Source organism: Schistocerca piceifrons, chromosome X (genome assembly GCF_021461385.2).
Source record: "Schistocerca piceifrons isolate TAMUIC-IGC-003096 chromosome X, iqSchPice1.1, whole genome shotgun sequence".
NCBI lineage: Eukaryota > Metazoa > Arthropoda > Insecta > Orthoptera > Acrididae > Schistocerca > Schistocerca piceifrons.
Genome location: NC_060149.1, coordinates 81,357,584 through 81,385,269, shown reverse-complemented (window position 1 = coordinate 81,385,269; position 27,686 = coordinate 81,357,584). Strand labels below are relative to the sequence as shown.

Genomic DNA, 27,686 nt, shown 5'->3' with positions numbered 1-27,686 from the left:
AGGCTCGACACATAATTAAGGAGAGCAAGAAAAGGTTATCGCAAACATTCCTTGGCTCTGTCAACCATTCCACTTATTCTACCAAACTATGGGAAGCCACCAGGAGGATTTCCAGTAAACAGTCATTTACCACCGGCAGCAGCAGCAGTGCTGAAAGAGGGGTGTCATTGCTCAGATGATAACAGAGCATTTTGCAGAGACTACTGACAATGCCAGCCAGGATCCAGCATTTTGTGACTACAGAGAAGGGGGCACATTAGATTACAGATACAACATATCTGAGTCTTACAATTCCCTTTTTCCATGTGGGAGCTCTAATTCGCACTGTCAGAGACTAGTGATGCTGCACCCAGTAACGACCAAATCCATTACAACATGCTTTAATATTTGCTAGCAATGTCAAAGGAAATCCTCATTGAATATTTTGAATTGACTTGGCAGTCAGATCAATTCCCCAGCTTGTGGACAGATCAATTTTGATACTTCTCCTCAAACCAGGGAAGGACCACACGTCCCGGTAGTAACCAGAGTATTGCCTTAATGAACTATGTCACAAAGACCCTGGAATGAATGGTTAACCATTGTTGGGGATGGTTGTTAGAGACCAGGCAACTTCTTAGCCATTCTCAGTGTGGGTTCTGGAGATTTCGGTCCACTGTTGACAACCTGCCCCCTGCTAGAGGCAACTATTCAGCAGGCTCTCCAACGTCAACATCACAAGCTCGGTATTTCCTTTGTCATCTGTTCCCTTCATCATATAGCCTTTCCTGTCTAAAGTGGTATTTTCGGTCCTGCATTGGTGACATGCTGTCAGGTCGTTTTGAGCAGGAGAATGGTGTCCCTCAGGGCAGTGTTTTAAGTGTTACCCTCTTTGCTATAGCCATAATCAGTATCATATCTACAGTAACGGAGTCCTGTACAATACTCAATATTTTTGGACTGGTCCTCCTCCAGTATTGCAACAGTGACTCATCTGTTGCAACTTACAGTGCAGAGGTTAGAGGAGTGGTATGAAAAGACGGGTTTTCATTTAATCGTTCTCTTTGTATTTTAAATTTACCACATTCGCATGTATGGTATGCCATTCTCCATTTCAAGGCTCTGTGAGGTTTCAGGGCCTCATTTTTTTACTCCAGACTGTTGTGGTTACCACACCTGTGAGACCTGAAAGCCAGAACCCAGAATGCACTGAATATCATAAAGTGTCTCAGCCACAGGCCATGGGGAGCAGACAGGATGTATCTGATCCAGTTTTATAAGGCTTTTGTGTGTTCACTACTGGACTACGGGAGCACAGTGTAGGGATTCACAGGGCCTTCTTATCTGAAGATCATTGACAGTATCCACCATGAGTGGATTAGGCTGGTCGCAGGTACTTACAGGACTAACCCCATACCCAGTCTCTGTGCTGAGGCTGGTGAACTGCCACTTACAATATGAGGGCAACTCCTCATGGTATGTCAGACATGTAAGTTGCTTGCAGCTCTGAATTCACCTGCATACCAAACTGTTGCTTGTGTACCTCTGTAACACCTTTTCTCCAATCGTCTATGAGCAACGAGGCCATTTGGGATCCATGTACGGCATGTGCTGGAGTCACTTGGTTTGGACCAAGTACAATCCCAGATCCAGGGTTTTAACTGTCTGCCACCCTGGTTGTCGCAGAGATGCAGAATACTTTCAGATTTAGTGCGCTCTTGCATATGTTTTTAATACATTATTTAGGGATGTTTAACTGACCAACACACCTTTACAGCTGTCTTTACAGATGGGTCAAAACAGGGGGGACTCCGTAGGTTGTTTACCCTGATCATGTCCTAACGCTTGACCTAACACTTTTTTCAAGTTTGGTTCTCAGATGGCATACTTAAGCTGGAACAGCTGTGTATAACAACTAGCACCTTCTAAATTAATGTGATTTTTTTGCCCTGGCTATTGTTTAAACTATGATAACACCAGGCAAATGAGTATTGAATCCCCACACTGCATCCTTTAGATGTCTAGAATGTTTTTGGCTCAGTGCACATTGTCTTTTGTTTTCTTTACACTATCACAGCTACATAAACTAAGACTTCCTCTCTCTTTTTTTGTAATAAATTACAAACTCTCCATGATCTAAAGACAGGTTAGTGGAGTGGGATGTTACCCTTGGAGTTTCACAGTTTCAATTACAGGCTTCTAGGGATTGTCGAGGGGACTTATCAGATAAAGTAAGTCTGGAAATGTACTATTTGGATATAAAATAAGTGGAAATGTCTGATCACTTTCAAATGTTTTTCACAGTACATCCACAAGCTGAGAAGAGTTCCAATGTCAGCCTCTGTTGTAATTATGACATTACATACCATTTTCATCAGACTACAAGAATGGTTGTGGGAAACTGGCGCATTTGCAACTAGGAGGGTTGACTGTGGTACTGCACTGTAGCCGAAGAGGACAACTTTCATCTCATAGAAGAGAACCTGATGACAAGTACTCCAAACACTACCTGTGCAATGATCTTCTGTAGAGCACACAGATCAGAGCTCATTATCTCCACTGTTTGTATACCATGAACCAAGAGAGTTGAAAGTGATGCGATATTCAAAGTTATTTTATGTCCGAATGGTACATTTCTAGATGTGAATTTTTTGTGAAAACTTTATCTAATAAGTCCCCTCTACAATCTACATCTACATCTACATCCGTACTCCGCGAGCCACCTGACGGTGTGTGGCGGAGGGTACCCTGTGAGTACCTCTATCGGTTCTCCCTTCTATTCCAGTCTCGTATTGTTCGTGGAAAGAAGGATTGTCGGTATGCTTCTGTGTGGGCTCTAATCTCTCTGATTTTATCCTCATGGTCTCTTCGCAAGATATACGTAGGAGGGAGCAATATACTGTTTGACTCTTCGGTGAAGGTATGTTCTCGAAACTTTAACAAAAGCCCGTACCAAGCTACTGAGCGTCTCTCCTGCAGAGTCTTCCACTGGAGTTTATCTATCATCTCCGTAACGCTTTCGCGATTACTAAATGATCCTGTAATGAAGTCCGCTGCTCTCCGTTGGATCTTCTCTATCTCTTCTATCAACCCTATCTGGTACGGGTCCCACACTGTTGAGCAGTAGTCAAGCAGTGGGCGAACAAGCGTACTGTAACTTACTTCCTTTGTTTTCGGATTGCATTTCCTTAGGATTCTTCCAATGAATCTCAGTCTGGCATCTGTTTTACCGACGATCAACTTTATATGATCATTCCATTTTAAATCACTCCTAATGCATACTCCCAGATAATTTATGGAATTAACTGCTTCCAGTTGCTGACCTGCTATTTTGTAGTTAAATGATAGGGGAACTATCTTTCTATGTACTCGCAGCACATTACACTTGTCTACATTGAGATTCAATTGCCATTCCCTGCACCATGCGTCTATTCGCTGCAGACCCTCCTGCATTTCAGTACAAATTTCCATTGTTACAACCTCTCGATACACCACAGCATCATCTGCAAAAAGCCTCAGTGAACTTCCGATGTCATCCACAAGGTCATTTATGTACATTGTGAATAGCAACGGTCCTATGACTCTCCCCTGCAGCACACCTGAAATCACTCTTACTTCGGAAGACTTCTCTCCATTGAGAATGACATGCTGTGTTCTGTTATCTAGGAACTCTTCAATCCAATCACACAATTGGTCTGATAGTCCATATGCTCTTACTTTGTTCATTAAACAACTGTGGGGATCTGTATCGAACGCCTTGCGGAAGTCAAGAAACACAGCATATACATGTGAACCCGTGTCTATGGCTCTCTGAGTCTCGTGGACGAATAGCGTGAGCTGGGTTTCACACGACCATCTTTTTTGATACCCATGCTGATTCCTACAGATTAGATTTCTAGTCTCCAGAAAAGTCATTATACTCAAACATAATACGTGTTCCAAGCTTTTAACAGAAATTGTGAAACATTCTTTATAAGATCAAATGGGATGTAGTAGGGTTATCAGATGAGTAACAAAGAGAATGAACACCAAATAGAATTAAGATCAGACAATGTGGTTTACTACATAGGAACAGAACAGGAATTAAATTCAAATATAGGAGTCTCGATAAACAAGAAAATTGAAGGTGATATTACAGATTTTGAACAAATCTTGAGTAGAACGATATAACTTGTTTCAAAAATACACAAAAGATATTCCGTAGAGATAATTAGTCTGTGTACCAATATTGTCACATTCTGGTGAGGAGAAAGAACTACTTTATGAGAGGTGGGGGGGGGGGGCTGATAAGTGGAAAATGCCCTACAGAATGATTCTATGCAGAAGTAGGACAAAAACTAATGAACTATGGATGTGTCTTACCAGAAAAGACGGGAGACAGGTTGTATGTTAGTAGGTTTTACTGTGCCCTTAACACATTCTCTCAAAAGAAAACAAATAGAAAATGGACTTGGCAGGGACCAAGGGGTACTAAAAGTGAACTTTTGTGCTCTCTTGTGAAAAACTGACTTTCATATTAGGGACTTGATATACTTCATTGAAAGGTTCAGGAAGTTATAACACAGATCGAGTGACATTATGCTCAGTTTCGATGTAGTTTTGTTGTGTACAAAGTTGCTGCTAAAGGACTTGGTGAAGCACATCGGGTCCTTCTTCACGGATTATATAACAACTGTTCCATACTTACCTCGCATTTAGTTACATCAAGTGTGATGGTGATTTCTGTGAACAGCTGGAAGAGGCTACTGTGTGAATTCCACTAAGTCCAGTGGTATCCAGTTGATTATAGAACAGTTCAAATTGCAGGCACGGGACTTGGCACCATAGCAGCTTACAGTGAATAACTAAAAGGATGACACCTTCATAGTGTGGATTCTGGTCTCCCAGCATATTGGACATTTAAATAACTGGTAGGACTGCAGCTGGGTAACATTCTCGAGAATTGTCACTATTTTGACAGGTTAACTCTCTGTTATTGCCAAGACACCTTTGAAATTAGAGATCACTGTGCGTGGCTATTTGAACAGTCGTCTTGGTGTATGCATAAACTCAACACACAACTAGTACGACGACACAATGATAACCAACATCAGATATTAGTGATGGTGAAATGTCAATTAACAACAGGTGAGCAAGTACCGTTAACTCTGTCCTTGTGTTGTTTGACCAGAGAGGGAGTAGGAATCAAAGTAGAAGTGGAAACATTAGTATCTATTTATAAGGTTACATTCTAGCTTAATTCTGAGACACTATCTGTTAAGACACTATCCCAATAACTCGAAGTGCACATCAGATTATCTGTGTTGTTACACTCCATTGGATGACCAGTAAAAAGGCGATACTCTCCAGTCATAGATTTGTCTATCTGTTATATGTCTGTGTGATGTTTCATCAGTTCCCCACACTCAGACCATCAGTGTGATAGTGCAGTAGCATAATAATGCCCTCGCAACAAATGTGCGAAGAGTATATGAGTTGTGACACATTGGAAATGAGGTACAAAACTTGGAATGGGTTTTGTAGGTAGTGGAAGAAATCTAATATGTGATAAAGCCTGACACTGGAGAAATACCTTTAAAGAAGATATTTCAGGCTCAGTGTTTTTTCTACTCAGCCAGAGTGATGGACAGTATGAGCTGTATACTCTGAAAATTCACCACAGAGACAATATATGGGCAGACAAAGTTGACGAGTGCCTCGGATCAGCCAGAGATCTACTGGACCCACTCACAGTATCAGGGGCTTACTTCATAATGTGTAGATGTGACAAAAGTGTAGATCAGTATAACAAGATGATTCATTAACACCAAGATCACAGAACATAAATGAAATTGCAGTCTGTGACAGGTGGAAAAAATCGTCTGTGACTGAGCATTCATGTAATGATGCAAGTTGTTGTACAAAATTAGCTGAAACTCCAGTTATATCAGCAAGGGAATTATTGTACTCGATTGAGGAGACAGTGACATCTATGAACATGATATCCTGTCTTAGAGAGAATGGTGACCACATGTAACAAGTGTAAAGGCTCATTGAAAATGATCCCAGAGAGGCCCTTGAATGGTGCCGCCACAGTGGCATATACGAGGGCAGTTCAATAAGTAATGCAACACATTTTTTATCTCGGCCAATTTTGGTTGAAAAAACCGGAAATTTCTTGTGGAATATTTTCAAACATTCCCGCTTCGTCTCGTATAGTTTCATTGACTTCCGACAGGTGGCAGCGCTGTACGAAGCCGTTAAAATGGCGTCTGTAACGGATATGCATTGCAAACAACGGGCAGTGATTGAGTTTCTTTTGGCGGAAAACCAGGGCATCTCAGATATTCATAGGCGCTTGCAGAATGTCTACGGTGATCTGGCAGTGGACAAAAGCACGGTGAGTCGTTGGGCAAAGCGTGTGTCATCATCGCCGCAAGGTCAAACAAGACTGTCTGATCTCCCGCGTGCGGGCCGGCCGTGCACAGCTGTGACTCCTGCAATGGCGGAGCGTGCGAACACACTTGTTCGAGATGATCGACGGATCACCATCAAACAACTCAGTGCTCAACTTGACATCTCTGTTGGTAGTGCTGTCACAATTGTTCACCAGTTGGGATATTCAAAGGTTTGTTCCCGCTGGGTCCCTCGTTGTCTAACCTAACACCATAAAGAGCAAAGGAGAACCATCTGTGCGGAATTGCTTGCTCGTCATGTGGCTGAGGGTGACAATTTCTTGTCAAAGATTGTTACAGGCGATGAAACATGGGTTCATCGCTTCGAACATCAAACAAAACGGCAATCAATGGAGTGGTGCCACACCCACTCTCCTACCAAGAAAAAGTTTAAAGCCATACCCTCAGCCGGTAAAGTCATGGTTACAATCTTCTGGGATGCTGAAGGGGTTATTCTGTTCGATGTCCTTCCCCATGGTCAAACGATCAACTCTGAAGTGCATTGTGCTACTCTTCAGAAATTGAAGAAACGACGTCAGCGTGTTAGTAGGCACAAAAATCTGAACGAACTTCTCCTTCTTCATGACAACGCAAGACCTCACACAAGTCTTCGCACCCGAGAGGAGCTCACAAAACTTCAGTGGACTGTTCTTCCTCATGCACCCTACAGCCCCGATCTCGCAACGTCGGATTTCCATATGTTTGGCCCAATGAAGGACGCAATCCGTGGGAGGCACTACGCGGATGATGAAGAAGTTATTGATGCAGTACGACGTTGGCTCCGACATCGACCAGTGGAATGGTACCGTGCAGGCATACTGGCCCTCATTTCAAGATGACTTAAGGCCGTAGCATTGAATGGAGATTACGTTGAAAAATAGTGTTGTGTAGCTAAAAGATTGGGGAATAACCTGGTGTATTTCAATGCTGAATAAAACAACCCCTGTTTCAGAAAAAAAAGTGTTGCATTACTTATTGAACTGCCCTCGTATCTTCCACTCATGAACTTGACATTGGTTCACCAGAAGTGATGTAAGATAGTTCTTCAAGAATGCCAGCTAATTGTGCTGGTGAAACGTCTGACGATACAGCTTTGGTCAACATGTCAAGGTGTGTTTGTGAATATTTTGGTTATGTAACTTTTGTGTGCCAGGCTCAAGGATACCCAAGAAATATTGTGAGAGGCCACCGCCACCATACAGGCATGGAAACTCACCTTGGCACCTCTGTTGTGAGCAGCAGGCTCCAGATGCACTTACAATCCGGACATCTTTCTGCTTCCATCCCACATCCTTGAGCATGTCCGTATACATCTACTGATAGTGTGGACAGTTGCCAAAGTGTATGCTCTCAGCCATGGATGACATTGCTTCCTGCTTGTAATGGCGGATGTAGAAATTTTTCTGCTGACATGCACAAAACACAATAAGCCAAACCAGCCGTCTAGACTGTTCAGTTCAGTGCCTGCAGCCAGCTCAGGACAGTTATCTGAAGAGTAGATTGTGACTTAGCATTTGCTATTTACGGAGTAATAGAACAGCCAAGTATGGTTGCTTCATTACTATCAGTTATACAGACAATTTCGTAGACTGCTGAGAGACAGAAAATATTATTTAGATTACATTGTATTAGGTTCAGGACATAAAGTGCCCTGCAACACACTGTACGAAAGTTAAGTGGCATTGTTCTACAGACTCCTAAAAAAATGTTATTAGTTATTTCTTGAAGTGTTGCCATTTTTCTGTTCTAGTGCTGCCAAGTCAAGCTTGTGTTTATGTCGCTGATTAGTAAGCATTTAATCTGCTACCATTGCAGAACAGTAGCAGTAAACCACTTATCTGCTACCATGGATGTTTCAGCTGAATTAATTATAGCATTCAATCACAACATTCCCATCAACCACCAGCAGTTACATACATCGTTTCGGATGAATAAATTCTGTAAATTTACTTACTTTCAATTAAGCCCTGTAAGTATTACTCTGATATTGATGTTGAGCTGGTTTTCTAGTGTTAAAACTGCTCTAGTGTACAGCATCTGGTCTTTTCTTACATATTGCGCTGGGAATTTTCTCTTCTGATATGAAGTAGGCATAGTTAAATTCTTAAACTGTGAAAGGTTTCCAGATCCCATCCATCCATCCATCTATCTGCTCGATGCAAATTTTGGATCTGATGTGTTAGGTGATACTTGGGGTATTTCAGTGTGGGAGATTAAGCTTACTTTATCTGTAGCATTCTATAAATTACTGATATCAATATAATGGAAGGAAACATTCCACGTGGGAAAAATTATATATAAAAACAAAGATGAGGTGACTTACCGAACAAAAGCGCTGGCAGGTCGATAGACACACAAACAAACACAAACATACACACAAAATTCAAGCTTTCGCAACAAACTGTTGCCTCATCAGGAAAGAGGGAAGGAGAGGGGAAGACGAAAGGAAGTGGGTTTTAAGGGAGAGGGTAAGGAGTCATTCCAATCCCGGGAGCGGAAAGACTTACCTTAGGGGGAAAAAAGGACAGGTATACACTCGCACTCACGCACATATCCATCCACACATACAGACACAAGCAGACATGATGTCTGCTTGTGTCTGTATGTGTGGATGGATATGTGCGTGTGTGCGAGTGTATACCTGTCCTTTTTTCCCCCTAAGGTAAGTCTTTCCGCTCCCGGGATTGGAATGACTCCTTACCCTCTCCCTTAAAACCCACTTCCTTTCGTCTTCCCCTCTCCTTCCCTCTTTCCTGATGAGGCAACAGTTTGTTGCGAAAGCTTGAATTTTGTGTGTATGTTTGTGTTTGTTTGTGTGTCTATCGACCTGCCAGCGCTTTTGTTCGGTAAGTCACCTCATCTTTGTTTTTATATATAATTCTATAAATTACATATGATGTTTGTGTCAAGCATCATCCATTCTGGGTTATTCATTCCATGTTACGAAGTGCGAATCAGGTGTACTCTGTGACCTTTTTGGCATAGGTCTAGGCACTGGTACTAAGTATAACCATCATTACTGTGCACGTAATGTATGCACTAATTGTATTACGCTTACTGAGGAATGTACCTATGATTTCTTTAGCCATCTGGATAGGCCCGACACAGCTGCAAGACATCCGCTGTGGCCAAAAATGAATTACCACACAATACTCCTCTTCTCTGTGGGTTGAGCCATATTGTTTAGACTCCTCTAGCAGTGTGCTATGAGACTTTGGCATGGAGATTTTGGGGTGTTATAGAACTACAGATATGTATCTGCAAACAAACAAAAATAAATTACGTAACTTAATTTTTTCAAGATGAGAGTTGAAACTTCATGACTACCTGTTACACATGCATAAATTACTCCATCGTTATAGGAGGTACAAGAAGAGCCAGTAAAATGAAACCTACCCTTCATGCCTTTGAAGCCTTTGGTTTCCATTTTTCAACACTACTTCAATGGAAGTGCAATGGTCATGAATGCCACCTGCCGTCTAGCAGAGTTCCATCAGCTGATGACCATTAGCCCTCTCCCCCCATTTCCTGTGTGTATTGCAATACAGGAGTCAGTGTTATGATGAGATCACCTTCTAAACATCAGAAATTACCATGTCATTTGCAAAAACAGAGTAAACTTAAGGAGGGCATCTGGAGGAATCTGCGCACTGATAACTTTAACACTCTTAGCACCAAAGTGCCGCCTAACACCACACTAGATGCAGCAGTCAGATTAGAGGCCATAGGAGGGGGAGTTTTCATTGCAGTTGAGAAAAATATTATCTCTGTTCAGGTCGAAGTTGAGTGTGACAGTGAAGTCATCAGGTTGCATGTAACAGGTGTAGATGAAATTAAGTTAATTGTAGGATGTTTTTACTGGCCACCCGATTCCGCTGTGGAGAGTCATTCAAAGAAAGTCTACGATCAGTTGCATGTAAATACCCAGATCAAGCAATTTTAGTTGGAGGCGACTTTAATCTGCCGAGTATAGTCTGGGATGTCTACGGGTTCATTGTGGGGGGTACAGACATAGTCATGCGAAATAATTTTGAACACGTTTTCTGAAAATTGTCTTGAGCAGCTAGCTTGGCAGCCCACACACAATGGAAATATCTTGGACAATGTAGCTACAAGTAGGCCAGATCTTACCGACAATGTCAGTATAGAAATGGGATTTAGTGATTACGATGTCATTATAGCAACTGTGATTATGAAAGTTAATAAACCAGTCAAGATGGCTAGAAGAGTGTTTCTGCTAGATAGAGTAGATAAGCAGTTACTGACATCCCACTTAGTGAACTGGCATCACATAGTTCCAGTAAGATGGATGTGGAACAATTACAGGCAAAGTTTAAATAGATTGTAAATCATGGTCTAAAGATTCACGTGCCTAGGAGGTGGATAAAGGATGGAAAAGACCTATTGTGATTTAATAACGAAATTCTGAAAATCCTGAGGAAGCAGAGGCTGTTGCACTCTAGGTTCAAAAGGGGACGCACAAATGGCGAAAAGCAAATGTTAGTAGAGATTGATGCATCTGTGAAAAGATGTCTGCTTGAAGCATACAACTACTGCCTCCATCACACCTTAGTAACAGGATTGTGGAAGTTGAAGATAGCGAAACAAAAGCTGAAGCTTTAAATTTCACATTCAAGATATTGTTCACACGGGAGAAATGTACAAACATACCATCGGACAGACTGCTGTATGGACGCCATAGAAATAAGCGTACGTGGCGTAGAGAGGCAACTTCAAGATTTGAAAACAAACAAACCACCACATCCAGATGGAATCCCAGTTTGATTTTACAGAGTGTACTCGACGGCATTGGCCCCTTACTGAAGTTGCATATATTGTGAATCTCTTGCCCAGCACCAAGTCCCAAGTGACTAGAAAAAGCGCAGGTGACTCCAGCATATAAGAAAGGTAAAAGAATGGATCCTCAAAATTACAGACCAATATCCCTAACTTCTGTTTGCTTCAGAATCCTTGAAAATATTCTCAGTTCAAATATACTTTCTTGAGGTTAAGAAGCTTATGTCCATGAATCAGCATGGTTTGAAAAAGCAACATCCATGCAAAACTTGGGTTGCCCTTGCCTCGCATGATATACTGCAAACTATGGATGAGGGCAGCAGGCAGATGCCATAGTTCTAGATTTCTGGAAGGCATTTGAACACTGTACCTCATTGCAGGCTGTTAACGAAGGTACGAACATATGGAATAAGTTCACAGTTATGTGAGTGGCTCTAAGACATCATAAATAATAGAACCCAGTGTGTTGTCCTCGACAGTGAATATTTATCAGAGACAAGGATATCATCAGGAGTGCCCCAGGGAAGTGTGATAGGACCCCTGTTGTTGTCTATATATATAAATTAATGATTTGGCAGATAGGGTGGGCAGTAATCTGCGGTTGTTTGCTGATGATGCCGTGATATACGGTAAGATATCGGAAGTTGAGTGACTAGACGACTTAGACAAAATTTCCAGTTGGTGTGATGAATGGCAGCTAGTCTAAATCTGGAAAAATGTAAGTTAATGCAGATGAGTAGGAAGAACAAACCTGTAATGATTGGATACAGTATTACTAGTGTTGTTTAAATATATGAGTGTAACGTTGCAAAGTGATATGAGATGGAACAAGCATATGAGAACTGTGGTAGGGAAGCCAAATGGTCAACTTCAGTTTATTGGGAGAATTTTAGGAAAGAGTGGTTCACCTGTGAAGGAGACCACGTATAGGACACTGGGGCGACCTATTCTTGAGTACTGCTGAAGTGTGTGGAATCCATACCAGGTTGGATTGATGGAAGACTTCAAAGTGGTTCAGAGACAGGCTGCTAGGTTTGTAACCAGTAGGTTTGAACATCACATACGAGCTACGGAGATGCTTTGGGAACTCAAATGGGAACCCCCGGAAGGAAGGCGCCATTGTTTTTGAGAACCACTATTGAGAAAATTTAGGGAACCGGCATTTGAAGCTGACTGCCTAAAGACTCTACTGCCACCATCATACATGTATGGACTAAGAGGATAAGATATGAGAAATTAGGGCTCATACAGAGGTGTACAATCAGATGTCTTTCACTTGCTCTTTTTGCGAGTGGGACAGGAGGGGAGATGACTATCATCATGATAGTAATAAAATTTATACTGCCAGTTCTGAGTAAGGAGAATACAATGGCTGTTAAGCTGCATTCCCTGCCTCTTTGGAATTTGTATCAGTTATGGTGTTTAGTACAAAAGTTACTAGTTTAGCTTAATATGCTGGCACTTCATTCGGAGGAAGCTTTTTCGAATCCTGGTGGCGAAATGAATTTTTATCACTAGTATTTACCAAGATGATTGAGGGGAGAACTATTGGCGGTGTGAAGCTTTTAATTCCTGTACCTCCATGTAATTGAATGTTGGTGTGTACCATTTCTAAGTAACATACCTCAAATGTGACACTTAAATTCTGACTACTCCATGCAGTACTTTAGAGTGAGGCCTCTCCTGCTCCTGTGGTACTACTCAAGAGACATATGCTGTATGCCATAAGCTAGTTTTATCCTGTCCCTCCCTTTCATTCCCTATCTATCTGTAATGACAAAAAACACACTATACTGCATAATTTCATCAGTCTTTAATGCGAAACTTGATGCTTCATCACACAATATAGATAAACATTTAACATTTCACATCTGTTACAGCAGTCCCTGTATGTAACTCCACAATTTTATGTTTGGGGAGGTGACAGTGTGAAATAATGTGTCTTTCCTCTGAAGGCTACCATTTTGCTGTAGAGTTGGGAGAACCGTGGCACTCTCTTAGGAACTGCTGCTTGTGAAGTTAACTGTCTGCCTGCAGCATGTCTCGTAGCAGTCACTCCACTGGGACTGGGTCAGAAATTGATAGTCCTTTGCCGGGGCACCAACATTTTTCTGTTGTATTCTTTATATTCTTATCTGTTAAATTTATTTAACCTTTGTTCAATTTATCATTTGTATCATAAGTTTATAAAACTTACAAATAAAGTGTGTGATGTATAGTGGAAAATGTAAACTTTTATCACTTTTGCTGACTCTTGTCTCCTAAGATTAAATAGGGACACTGGAGACCTTGATGTCCTTTTTAAAACCTAGATGTGAATGGGTCTTCCAAATATCATACTACTCATACTTTAACCAACATATTTAAAACCACAGGATTTGCAGTGGGTCAGTGCACAGTGCTTTAGTTGAAGGTGAAAGGCCCTATCTTGTAATTGTTGCTTGTCTGAACATGTAATATTAACTAAATTTGCGTTTATAAAATTGCTGTTGCTGTGTTGATTTTGCTTCATTTTTATATTAAAAATGTCATTTTTAGGCACAGATGCAATTGACATACTCTGTGGCAGAGTAATCCCTGTAAAATTGGGGATCATTGGTGTTGTTAACAGATCCCAGCAGGATATAATGGACAATAAGGTAACAGAGCTGCTTGTGCAATTTAAGTGTAATATTTCCTTTATGTAATCTGAAATTTTATTCACTGCCCTTACTATTCTTGCTACTTAATTTGTCAGATACTGTCTGTACAGTTCCAGTTTTTATTAGTACAAACCGTTTAAACTTGCACCATTTTCAGCTTAAGTGCTTGACAACTATACTTTCAAATTAAACTTTCACATTCTTCTAGCTATTACTTCACAGATATCTTATCACTACACACTGACATTTTACACCACGTAACATGAAAAACAGTAAAATGTTAGTAAGTTTTGCTGCACACTTAACACAGTGTACTAGAATAATGTTAATCCAAGATTTTACCTTATTTTATCCATTTTGGTTATAGAACACCGCAGCTCTTTTCGTAAATTACACTGCAGGAAATACTGCAATTGGTCATAAGTTTTTTGAAATGATTTTATTGTACCATTACTGGTTTCAGACCTGAGCCCATCTTCAGATGGTAGTGCTGACTTCATTGCAAGTTTTACATGTGTATCTTCCTGGTAACCACTCTTCTACATATTATAAGACAGAGGTTTTATTTTCTTTTACAATCTATATTGTTCAATGAATTGAACTAATATGAGATGGCAGATAAACTCTACCTTTTATCTTGCATCTATTCTAGAAAAGCTTTTGCACTTCAGTTGCAGACAAGATACTGAATTCTGTGCATACTTTTCTGATTGGTTCACACTGCAATACACTTTAGTGTATTGTACTGTGCTAATAGTCTCTGCTGAGTAGGTACATCCCCTGATAGATTGCAAATCAAAGATATAGCTATAAAGTTGTGAGTATACGAAATAATGAACAATTAATGACTGATCATCTTTTTGACTTGACATTACGTATGACAAAGCTGACAGTAGCTAAAATTATGAAAGTCTGAAAAGCTGACAATCGCTTACCTTCAGGAGATGCAACTCCCATTACTGCTAATGCTAAAAAACGTATTATTTTTAATTTTTGTAACTACACATTCCTTACTCAGAGAAGGGGAGAGGGTTAAAGTGCGACAACATTTAGGAACTCTGCATCAGAGTCATGGCTTTCATAGCTGCTGTGCATTCTAAACACACAAAAAAATATTGCTAGAGGAGAAATCTGATGTTAGAGCTATTTGGGGAAGTTTAGTTCAGTCATTTGCAAAAGCTAGATCTTTGTATATTTGTGACAGAATTATGTTATCTGAGGAATTTTATGGTGAATGATGGGGAGCACATAGGTCTACCACCAAAATCTGCAATTGCGTTTTTTTTTTTTTAATTTGTTAAGATACAACTTGTTTAGGTGTTGGTCAACAGCATGTATGAATTTAACAAAATGTATTACACTGTGCTGTCAGTGATAAATGATATTTATTCTGCTACCAGTTTTGGTCTTAAATCATCTTCAACGGCAGCTTTGCACGTTGATAAGCCAAGATTGCCTGGACCAAAACCGCTAGCAGCATAAATATCACTAGCGCAGTGTAATGCATTTTCTAAAATTCGTACATGCTGTTGACCAGTGCCTAAATAATATCTTCAGTTTACTGCCAAACACAGCAAAACAGACAATCTTGGCTAATCGACGTGCAAAGCTGCTGTTGAAGATGGTTTAAGACCAAAACTGGTAGCAGAACAAATATCATTATCACAGACAGCTCAGTGTAATGCATTTTGTAAAATTTTTTGGACAGCTCGAATGCGGCCTTTCTAGAACTTGTCTTCAAGTCTGCTCACCAGTGCCTCCTCTCAAATTATTTAGTGTGAACTAGAGAAGGTCCTTCAGAAACACGCAGCAGTCGCAGCAGCTCGGGGATCCAAACTTTCATGGATATTTTGTTTAGCTTTTCAAAAGAGATTCACATAAGCACTAGAGCTGGGCTGTAAAGTGACAAACTGTTTTAATTTGGGACAATTAGCATACCAATTCGCTATTAATGCCCTCGTTTTTTCAATTTTGATTGTAATGATGTATCCTGTTGCTGAAGAATAAGTGTACTTTATACCTACATTCATTCTCTTTTTACACTTGATGGATGACATCATTAGGAAATAATAAGTGCATAACTATCACTTCTTTGTGTCATTTGTTGCATTTTGATTTTGAGCAGCCTGTCATTCCTAGCATATGTTGGCAGAACCCCAAATGCTGAGTGTTGTGTCACTGTGTTAGATACAACAGTATCTACATACTGGAAACTTTCCCAATATGACTCTACTGCTAAAATTTTACAGGCAGTTGATGATGTAGTACCTACAATTTAGTTAATGTGATAGTAGACGTAGGAGGTATCTTTTTTGGGTGTGTGAGTATAAGACACAATGTTTTCAGTTGCAGTTGTTACTGTGTGCCCAGACTGACCTTCATCTTAGTCTCTGACATTAAACTGCCGAAATGATATATATCAATTTGCAGTATATCTCTGCAGTAAGTGTAAAACAGATATCACATATTCAAATTATGGTTAAATTTGTTTTTTTACATTTTCAGTCAATAGCAGAATCGCTTAAAGATGAAGCAACATTTCTTCAGAGGAGGTACCCAACTTTAGCAAATAGAAATGGAACACCTTACCTTGCCAAGACACTTAACAGAATGCTGATGCATCACATACGTGACTGTTTACCTGATCTGAAGGTAGTTCTCTCATTTTAAATGTTAGAATGTACATATTTGTTAAAGGTGATTTTTTTTTTTTTTCCTTATAAATTTGTTACTATTAGCTCTCATTTCGTTGTTTCTTGGAACTTGCATTGACTTTTTTCCTCATCATTTTTAGTCATCCATAACTAGAAATTTTATGCGAAGAAGAAAAAAATTGAATTGATTGATTGATTTCTCTCTTTCTTTCTTTCTATTCATACAGACAAGAGTGAATCTTATGATATCACAGTTTCAAACATTACTTACATCATTTGGTGATGATGTGTCAGACAAGAGCCAGACACTACTTCAGATTATTACAAAGTTTGCTTCAGCCTATTGTGCTACTATTGAAGGAACTGCGAGGCACATAGAAACTAATGAATTGTAAGTACTTGCTGTATAATCATGCTTTATATTATGATGTAATTGGCACATTATTGGATAGTGCTGTGGTGTCACAGCTTATCATGGTGTGGCCATCTTGAGTCATGTTTTAGTACAGTTAACTTTATTTACCTCAGCTGAGCTATGAATTAGTTCCTTGAATGATCTCCCATTCATTTCCTCCATACCTCCATATATTCAAACACTTGCTGTCATCCTGCTCATGGTCCAGGTGGTGGGTGATGCAAGAGAGATTACCGCACAACATAGTACTCCATGGCTGAAAAATTTTATTGGGTATCACCATGGTCATTATCATCATCCTCCTCCTCCTCCTTCTCCACCCAAATCAAATTCTTTGAATAAGGTTCATGAGTATAGAATTAGTAGTTCATACTCCAGTATTAGGTGTGTCAGTGGAGAACAAAAGAATTGAGAAGATTGAATAACAGGACAGTATGTTAGTACATTTTGTGGAGAATGAAAAATACTGATAACTGAAAGCAATATAATGTGGTGTTCCCCTTGTTATTTCATCTCCTGAGAAGGGAATGCCACCATCTTTCTGTTGTGAACTGAATACGACCTGAAGATAGATGTACTGCTTGACAAGCCCTGTGTATCACAAGCTAAGATAGGATCTGACTGGCAAGATTCAAAGAAAAACTGTAGACTTCCTCAGGAAGAGTTCTATTCCCACAAATTTCGTCCAGGGCCTGAGTCAGCAGGCTGTAGTCCCCAAGACTGTACAGCATACGGAGGATTCAAAAGGATGGTTCCACTCTTTGCCACACTGTAAGGCCGGTATTACACTATCAAATTTCTTTGTCAAAGATTTGATCAAAGATGTGATCCAATATTCCGTCCAATATATTTGACAAAGATCTTTGACGTAGCGCTAGAGGGGGTATTACACTGTCATCAAATTTTTCGTCAAAGTTCAAGATGGCTGACAATAACTTGCTACAACCACAGCAGTTCTACGTACTCCAATTGCATTGTGTGCACATGTGGCAAAGAAGTGGGGGAAAAAATCGAACCATACATACGAGGTTGACAGTCTTAAAAGTCCTGGGATTACAACTTGATAATAAATTCAGTTGGGAGGAGCATACCACAGAACTGCAGAAAGGCCTTAACAAATCTATATTTGCAATTCGAGTGTTAGCAGACATAGGAAACATAAAAATGAAAAAGCTTGCATACTTTCATTCCATAATGTCATATGGGATAATATTTTGGGGTAAATCTTGAAGTCAAACAAGTTTTCAAGGTCCAAAAGCGTGTAATACGTATTATTTGTGGAGTAAATTCACGGACCTCCTGCAGAAACCTCTTCAAAGAACTGGGTATACTAACTACTGCCTCTCAGTATATTTACTTCTTAATGAAATTTGTCGTAAATAATATATCTCTTTTTCCAACAAACAACTCAGTTCATACATACAATACCAGGAACAAAAATGATCTGCACAAGGACTTAAAAGCGTCTGTGATCTATTCTGTTACTCGTTTTTATTCTCTGTGGGTGTTTTTAGTATTTGGAAAAAGGGACCGATGACCATCGCAGTCTGGTCCCTTTAATCCCACAAACCAACCAACTTACTTTAGTTCAAAAAGGGGTCCACTACTCAGGAACACTCATCTTCAATAATTTGCCAGGAAACATAAAAAATTTAGTTAGAAATAAAGATCAGTTTAAAAGGAGCCTGAAAGACTTACTACTGGCCAACTCCTTCTACTCCATTGGCGAAATTTTTAATAGAAACAAATGATGTATTGTATTTATTCATACTATTAGTATTGTTATTTCAGCTTAAAAAAAATCGACATGTTCCACATCCACGAGGCTCTCCTCAGCACGGATCTATGGAACGAAAAACTAATCTAATCTGGGTGAAGCCGTGGGTTTTACGACGACACGATAAAAGCATTCAACAAAACTTGTTACGTGAGCTTACAGTGGAAGACGTCAAGTCGTACATCAATTACTTAAGAATGGATGAGCATACATTTCTGTATGTGCTCAGTGAAGTGTATCCTCATATGACAAAGCACAATATTCACTTAAGAACTGCTACATCTTCTGAAGACAGGCTCACTATAACACTCCCATTCCTTGCTACAGGAGAGGGTTATGTTAGGTTAGGTTAGGTCAGGTTAGGTCTCCAATCTTCTTAATCTATTTTTGTATTCAGGGTGCCTCACGTTGTAAAGCGCCTCATCAGCTTCAGACATCTCTATTAATTTTGTAGTTGTCGGCACACACCAATTGTATTTACCGGCAATGGTTATAAAAACACTACAGACGACAGTACGCTGCAGCGATGCTAGCACTCCATGTGGTAACATGTCACATTGCAGTGAACAGAAGACAAGCGGTTTCTTTGATCAAATATACAGCGAGGCCCTAGATTTGATCAAATATTGGACGACATTTGACAAAGTCCCTATTACACTATCAAATATCTTTGACAAAGATATTGGACAAAGAAATTTGATAGTGTAATACCGGCCTAAGCAACATTGGAGCACCTACCTATTTTGTGGGTAAACATCTTACTTAGGCTTTGCGATTTCTCATAGATGAAAGTGACAATCATATTTAGACGATTTCTTAGGATGCTTGAATATGCTTAAACTAAAACAGTTGGATCTTTCAGTGAACTTCGATGTTGTATCCTTATTTACAAAAGTGCCTCTATGGGACTCATTAGAGCTTATTCACAACAGATTTTAGAAATACATTGTGACATTATCTAAACATATTCCTACCTCAAGGTATTTCTTATGTAATTCCAAGTATTTTGAACAAGTGTAAGTTGTGGCCATGGGAATCTGTAGTTCCCAATGTGCCCAACTATTTTACGGAAGACTTTGACGGACATGCACTTCAGGTGGCAATTCCCCCAACCTTCCTGCTTCTGGCGTTTTGTAGGTGATGTGGCCCCATGAAATAGACAAACTGTGTGTGTTTCTTCAACATTAGAAATCACTCCATTTGAATATTCAGTTATCCATGGAAGTGGAGAGAGGTGACACCCTACCACTTCTGGGTGCTATGGTTAGAAGAAAGGTCGATGGAGCTCAAGACACAGGTATTGCAAACTCCCTCTCACAGGACGTTATTTGCAGGCCAAAAGCTGTCATTACCCTCCACAGTGCAGTAGTGTCTACGTTCCTATTTGCATAGAGCACATGTGGTCTCAGATTCCAACAGCCTGCTAAGTGAGCTGCGACACCTAAGATAAGTGTTCCAACAGAATAGTTATTTTGATAAACAGTTATACAACGTATTATGAAAGGCAAACACAACTCGCACACACATGCCCAATGTCTATGGCAGAGACAGTGAGTGGTTTGTGTGTGTGTGTGTGTGTGTGTGTGTGTGTGTGTGAGGGGGGGGGGGGTGTTACTCTGAAAGAAGGCTTTTTTTGGCTGAAAGCTTGCCTGTTTAGCAGTCTTTTTGTTGTGTCTGTCTGTTACTCTGCATCTCAATTGTGTGTTGAATATCAATCTGTCCTTTTCATAATATTGTCACTATTCCATCCTGGATATTCCATTGTTTGATATGTAATGTTTTCTGACCAAAGTGAATTCATTGTTGGGGTGTGAATGAACATGCGGAGGCATCCACTGCAATTGCCTTTGGTGGCATGTTTTCAAGAATTGAAGGGGTCCTCAAGAAATAAAGACACTTAGTGTGTTTTTTGTCCACCAGCAAAACAGTAGAACTTCTTACAATTTTAGAAAACGGGGTCTACTTAAGATCACTTGCCGGTATAGGAAGCCAGACATGTCACACTGTGCAAGAATGTTGTGCTGAACACTAGTATGACATACACACGTGGGCCAGCTTGACAAATCAGCTGTGGTGGAACACTGCCTGGATATGGAGCATTGCATGGTCTATGAAAAGACTGAAGTTTTATGCTCAGCAAGTTTTATGCTCAGCAAGTTTTATGCTCAGTAAGTTTTATGCTCAGCAAGTTTTATGCTCAGCAAGTTTTATGCCCAGCAAGTTTTATGCCCAGCAAGTTTTATGCCCAGCATCATCATTCTGCAATTGTATTTTTGAGGAGGCCATACTTATCTGTACAGCAGACAATTTTATCAACAAGGATGTGAATTTTATCGAAGCACTGCTTGAAATCCGGCACTGGCTGCCAGTAAATCAAAATGGGGAGAATCAGGGACTTCAGATTTTTGACCTGACACAGCACATTGCTGACAGTTAATTTAACTTTCAACCACAGCAACATCTGGCAACACAGTCATTATCCACTGCTCACTTGCAGAAAGCCTTTCTTCAGCACTCAGCAGGGGACACAATGAGCAGTACTTCTGTCCAGTTGTGAGTGCCTCTCTGTGTGTGCCATATTCCAGCCCCAGGCCTTGACAAATTTTGATGCTGCTGTGCAAGTATCATCAGTCACATCTGGCAGCAGTAAATACCGCAATATTTACAACCTGAAGATATTAAACAGTTGTTTTGGTGAAATACTGTTGGATGTCCATAAGGTTATCCAGTGGCATACCTGAAAACTGTATTACCAACAGATCTGCGAGGAAAGTCTGAAAAATTATAAGCACTTATGCACTGAGGAAAACTACAGGTGAACGCGTGATCCATAAAAATCTGTGGACATGGACTTATTTTTGATGGTTTACAATATTGTTACAGAATACCAGAGGGCAAGATCTATCAGATCCTATGTTCTTAACTTGAAATATTTGAGGATGACTAATACTTTCTTTGATTTTTGGTTGATATTTCAGTCATATGGGGACAATTTTCATTCTAAAATCATGTTTCTAATAGTTTGCTGTGACTTCCCATCATGCAGTGTCAAATTTAGTTTGGTTTTCTTGTGTCAACAGATAGAATTTCTTAATAGTTCAACAATAAACATAAATTGCTACAGTCTATCATTTGTAGGTGGAATGAGGGAAAAAATAGATGTTTTATACACAGTCATAGTGAAAGACAAACCTGAAGAGGTCGCAGCAGTGTCATAGTGGGGACAGAAAACATATTATACTCATCACACAAAAGGTAAGAAAAGAACTGCTGAATCACAATGTGAAAACACACGCGTGTGAATCAAAGCAAATCATAATGTACGCATAAAAATTGGTAGCTGATTTATGCAGGTTGTTCACACAACCATGAATGTGTACCAACATTTTTATGGATAGGATTTTGTGTTTTTTGTGGGTTCATGTGCAGAATTTGTGGTAATAAATTACAAGATAACATCCAGTATCCATCTGACTTGTTGGAATTCACAAATGACGTTGGATCTCCGATAAAATTTCAGTTGCAGTACAACCAGCCTTGTAGAACCAAATGAATGTACTGTCGAACATATGCTGTAGGATAGGTGGAAACAAGCAAGTGTGAATATAATGGCTCAGCCACACTGTGCAAAATGCAGAATTGTCTGATACTAAAATATATCGTTACTGAGAAGAGGAATAGATGTCGGTGATAAAAACCGTAGTGTAAAAATTATGTTGCTTGACTTGTAAATGCCAAACTAGATATCTGAAATGAATATGGTAGTTCATTCAGTTACAGTGTACCATTCTTGCAGAAGTGAAAGTTTCAGCTCCATGTGCATAGCATTCATTGTTAAAGTTATATTTTAACATTGATTTGAAGTGTTTGAAGGGCAAAGTAGTTCCATAAAAGGAGGTTTAAAAAATAGTTTTGTGAATGGTTTTTGTGATAATTTTCTTGCAGATGTGGTGGTGCTCGGATGTGTTTCATTTTCCACGAAACTTTTGGGAGAACTTTGGATACAATTCACCCATTAACAGGCCTTAGTAAAATGGATATATTAACAGCAATTCGTAATGCAACAGGGCCTCGACCAGCATTGTTTGTTCCAGAGGTTTGTAAAGTAAATATTATTTCACATACATATTTAGTGATTCTGATGTTAAAACTATTCCACATTTTATAATACTTGAGTGGTGATTTGCCCGGATTAATTTGAATTTTTGGAAAAATTGATTTTTACCGAGAAAAGCTCTGAGAATATGGAGTTATTCTAAGAGACTTGTGGAATCTTTCGAATTTTGAACTGTTTGTTAAATACTGATTGAAGGGTGCTTTGAATAATGTGTTACAAATTCCAGAATGTATTTTTGCTCTGTAAGGGAATGTGCGCTGATTTGAAACTGTGCTGCAGAGTGAAAATTCATTATGGAAACAATCCCCCAGATTGTGACCAAGACATGTCTGTGCAGTATTCTTTTTTACAGGAGTGCTATTCCCACAAGGTATGCAGGAGAACTACTGTGAAGTTTGGAAGGTAGGAGATGACATACTGTTGGGAGTAAAACTGTTGGGGCCAGTCATGAGTTGTGCTTGGATGGCTCAGTGGGTAAGAGCACCTGCCTGCAAAAGGCAGGTCATAGGTTTGAGTCCTGGTCCGGCACACAGTTTTAATCTGCCAAGAAGTTTCATGTTCTAAATGATCGAGAAATTACAGTTTGGAGAACAAGGAGTTGTAGAGTTGCTGTGTAAAGGAAGGGGAACCGTGCATTGAGTTTTCATAGTGTTTTATTTGGTAGTAACCAGCTCAGTGTGTTAACCAAGGTCACTTTTATTTTTAGAAATGTTCACCACCGACATTATTTGCCATTATAGCTTCATGTTTCCAAGTGATATCTCGTACTTGAATTCTCCATAGTCTATTCAAAGGTGCTTCCATAGTAAGGAGCATGTAAAGCGTTTGTCAAAAAATTTGTGTGGCAAACATTCCTTCAGTACCATTCAGCTTAATTGTTGGCAAAAGCTGCAAGTAATCTTGATCCCAATCTGATTGGAACATGTACTGATTTGAGAGAAAACAGTTGGATAAAGTTACTGCAGTACTTAAGGAAAGAATTGACTTGGAAGTTCTGTAACGGTTGCTGTAGTACAAGAGTTCCAATAACTTTTAACACACCAAGAAGAATTTTAGACATAGTGTCCATAATACAGGCCAACAAAAAATATATTTTTGGATAGTAGCTTAATCTCATGGTTTATTATATTCTGAATCCTTATCTGACATTAGTTTTGTTTCTGTCACTTATGATATAGCCACAGTGTGACTTCGTTATAAACTATAAAATGAACAAAACACACACACAACTGTAATTACAAATAATTTAATTTTTCAATATACACAAAGGTAGTTTCAAAGTAAAACTGTAGAAAACCCTCTTTCTTACATAGTAGTATGTGTCCATTGGCTTACATTTCCCTACTGTTCTCTCCTTAAAGCATCTAATGTAGCTTTTTCTCTGATGAATTACCTGTTCCACATCTTTCTGAAGTGACCAAAAGTAGTCTCCCATGATACTGTCATTCCACCAGCCCTGATACTGTCTTCCCATCACTTCAGTGTCCTGTAAATGTTCCTCTTATTTCTTATTAGCAGCACTCAGTTTTTTTCTTTTAGGTGACTGTGCCTTGGGTGAGTCTTGAGGTTAATCAAATCACCCAATCTTTTGGGCTTATCGAGAATATTGGCTGCAGCACAAAGATGATGTGGGCCCTTATTGTTGCATAAGAAGTTCCAGCAAGAAGCTCCTTAGCTGAAACCACCTTCATTAACGCAACCCCCCCCCCTCTCTCTCTCTCTCTCTCTCTCTCTCTCTCTCTCTCTCTCTCTCTCTCTCTCTCTCTCTACCTCTACCTCTACCTCTACCTCCCTCCCTCCCTCCCTCACTCACTCACTCCCTCTCCCTCTCACAGACTGTTTGTATTCAAAGTATGAGTCAAATGTCATTTTTCGAATTTCAAGTCCAGTGATGTGTGTCTCTTCCAATTTTGCACCGGATGGATGAGGAAACATCCCACAGAGACACTTGAAATACTCCCTATGTCACTGGAACAGCAAAATCTGAATATCCCCCCCCCACCCCTCCTCTCCACAACAGATGCATAGCATACCTTATGCTGTATCCTTGCAAAGTTTGATAAGCCTACTTTCCTTACAAAAATTGTAATGTTCCTGATGTTTATTAGTCACAAATTCCCATGAAACATAAAAAGTATGTATAATGAAAATCACAGAAAATGCATGTTTGTACATTTGAGAGTTGCTACTATAAAAATAAAACCAAGAAAACTCCAGGTAGAAAGCTCAGAATCGTAGGAAAAACAGATTGTTACTTATGGTAAAGAAGTTGCAGACAGGCACAATTAAGACACACAAAGCTTTCTGCCACAGCCTTCATCAGTGAAACACACACACACACACACACACACACACACACACACACACACACACACCACCACCACCACCATTCCTACCCATGAGAGCAAGCACACCACATGCAAACATGGTCGCCAACTGCGGCATCTGGGCATTCCAGCTGGAGATGCTGGAGTTGGCGGTCGGTGTGTGCATGTGGTGTGCTTGCCTGTGTGTATAAATGGTATGTATCTCTCTTTTACTGATGAAGGCTGTGGCCGAAAGCTTTATGTAAGCGTCTTTTAATTGTGTCTGCCTGCAAATTAATATATATTCTTTACGGTTGTTAGTATAAAAGTACATTTTTTGTTATATTAGATTTCAGCACACTACAAACCACCATGATAAGCCACTGTCATTAAGGAAGTTCCTTTCACTGTTGCCCTTTGTAATCATAAATTCAATCATCAGTCAGTCAGTAAGTCACTTTTTATTTTTACTTAGTGGCTGGTTTTGATGTTATTCCATCACTGCTGCCTGCTTGCCACTGATATAATATATTTATCTATGAACTGTCTTTCTTCATTTCATTGTAATGCTGCATTTGTACTTTCTTTGACCCAGTAATGGAACTGTGGAACTGACCAATAGAGCCCATTTTGTTACGAGATATTATACACTAATTAAAGTTGTTTTCAAAAAGCATTTGCTTAGTATGATGATAGGGTAGATGTTGCAATCAGTATATTTAAATTAAGATTTTTATTAGTTTGACTTGCGTTATTTATATGTATGATTTTATCACTCATATTATTATTGTCGCTGAATTATTCTTTATGCTATTTGATATTTCATGTAACTTAAAAATACGGTATCAATTATCGATACAGAAATCGTAAGTCGATAGACTGTGATCTTTGATCAGCAACGTGATTTTGGCCACTTGTGTTATGGCCGTGGTCGAGAATTGTTATTTTTTTGTGTGTTTCTCGATAAACGTGTGCTGTCCACAATGTGTGTGATAGTTAATTTTTGTGATTCGAGATTGTGAAATTTACTAAATTACTTTAGTGTTCAAAGTGCTGACAGTAAATACATGTTTTTTCTAAACAAAAAATCGTGAAATCCTGCTTCATGATTTCCATAGTCATCCAGAGCAGCAAAGGAATCAATCATCGCATAGCCAACGAAGGCACATGTACAATGGGTATTCAGCAGCATCAAGATAAGTGACATCATGATCATCTCTGCAAATTACTTTACATCCATTAGCCACACCGTAACTGTGTTTTTATGGAAATAACTTTGCATTGTAGTAAAGAGGGTCCATGATAACCCACAATAATTTTCTTTTTAATAGTTGATCTGAAGATCCTTATTTGACCAAAATGGGCCACCAACTACGAATAAAAAGTGACTATGACTCTTTTAAGATCTGCTTTACACCAAAGAATCTGTGATATCTTTTGCATTGCAAGAAACATAGGTTTCTGGTTCCTAGTCGATACCCTAGTGTGGCTTGGAACCAGCAACCTATGTCCTTTGTCTTGTGGAGTAAAAATCAAGTTAAATAAAATCAAAAGGATGTGTGTTCCTGTGTATTAATTCCATTGTTTCATGAAAAACTGACAGTCAAGTCAATTAACCTTTTGCTGCTAGCAGATATCCTCTCTGCATTCCGTGCTGAGGTTGTCTTTTGTTATGGCTATACTGCTCGCCAAATGCCGGTGCCTGTGTTGAGAGACTGCATTCTGGCCATATGAAATACTTAACGTATGATTTGTCAAAAACTGTTGGGTGAAAAAAAATTGATTTTTGCACATTTTGCAGTACGATTTCTTCACTTGCCTAAGAATTGAATTTCTTTTCGTTATCCACCATACTTTTTGCGCCACATCAAGTTAAGTAAAACATTGCACGAGATTAAGATACCAAAATTTTATTTAAAACTTAGTGCAGAAAAGTATTCCATTTGGTTCTGAAGTTTTTGGGTTTCTGAAGGACAGTCACATGTGATGCATCCATTCATGTCCTTGCACATTGCAAATTGTGTTCATAAGAACCATCCTATCTCATAAACAATTCAAAATATTGAAATGAGATATTCTGCAAATCATAGTATGTGATGAGACGCATATGTTGTATGATAAATACTTGAAACTTTTTAATTCCCTGAGATATCGAAGTAGTTTGTCCGTAACACTGCAGGAAAACCCAAGAGGTGCATGTATGCATGTCCATAGAACCTGGGGAATGGTGTAACAGGATGTTTATACATTTCCAAATTAGCAAAGCAGTTAACATAATTGACACATTAAAAACCTTCAATTGCATAAAAACATTTCTGGATAGCTCTTCTTGACATAAATAAATAAATTGCAGGCAATGTTGTTAGAAGATAGTGCGGCTTCTAAGTGAATACAATACGTTATTGCTTTTGGAGAAATAAGAGCAATCGATGTACACACATCAAAAAAAGTTTTGCATCACCCCGGTTCCCAGAACTCCTGAAGATAGATGTTGAATGTAGATATTGTATCACAGACTCAGTCCCTTTGACTGTTCACAGATGTCACTAAACCTGCCCAAAGATG

The 27,686-nt window shown here is 39.4% G+C and overlaps 1 protein-coding gene across 5 annotated transcripts in view; it reads left to right on the top strand.

Moving 5' to 3' along the window:
- LOC124721719 (dynamin-1-like protein) overlaps positions 1-27,686 on the top strand; it is a 105,975-nt gene that overhangs the window by 46,514 nt on the left and 31,775 nt on the right. For 4 of the 5 annotated variants that reach the window (XM_047246811.1, XM_047246812.1, XM_047246813.1 and 1 more), the window contains exons 6-9: positions 13,749-13,849; positions 16,358-16,504; positions 16,734-16,897; positions 22,644-22,803. In XM_047246811.1, the coding sequence (XP_047102767.1) occupies positions 13,749-13,849; positions 16,358-16,504; positions 16,734-16,897; positions 22,644-22,803 (572 nt within the window). The remainder of the gene's footprint in view (positions 1-13,748; positions 13,850-16,357; positions 16,505-16,733; positions 16,898-22,643; positions 22,804-27,686) is intronic. The other variant, XM_047246814.1, reaches the window with a different exon arrangement.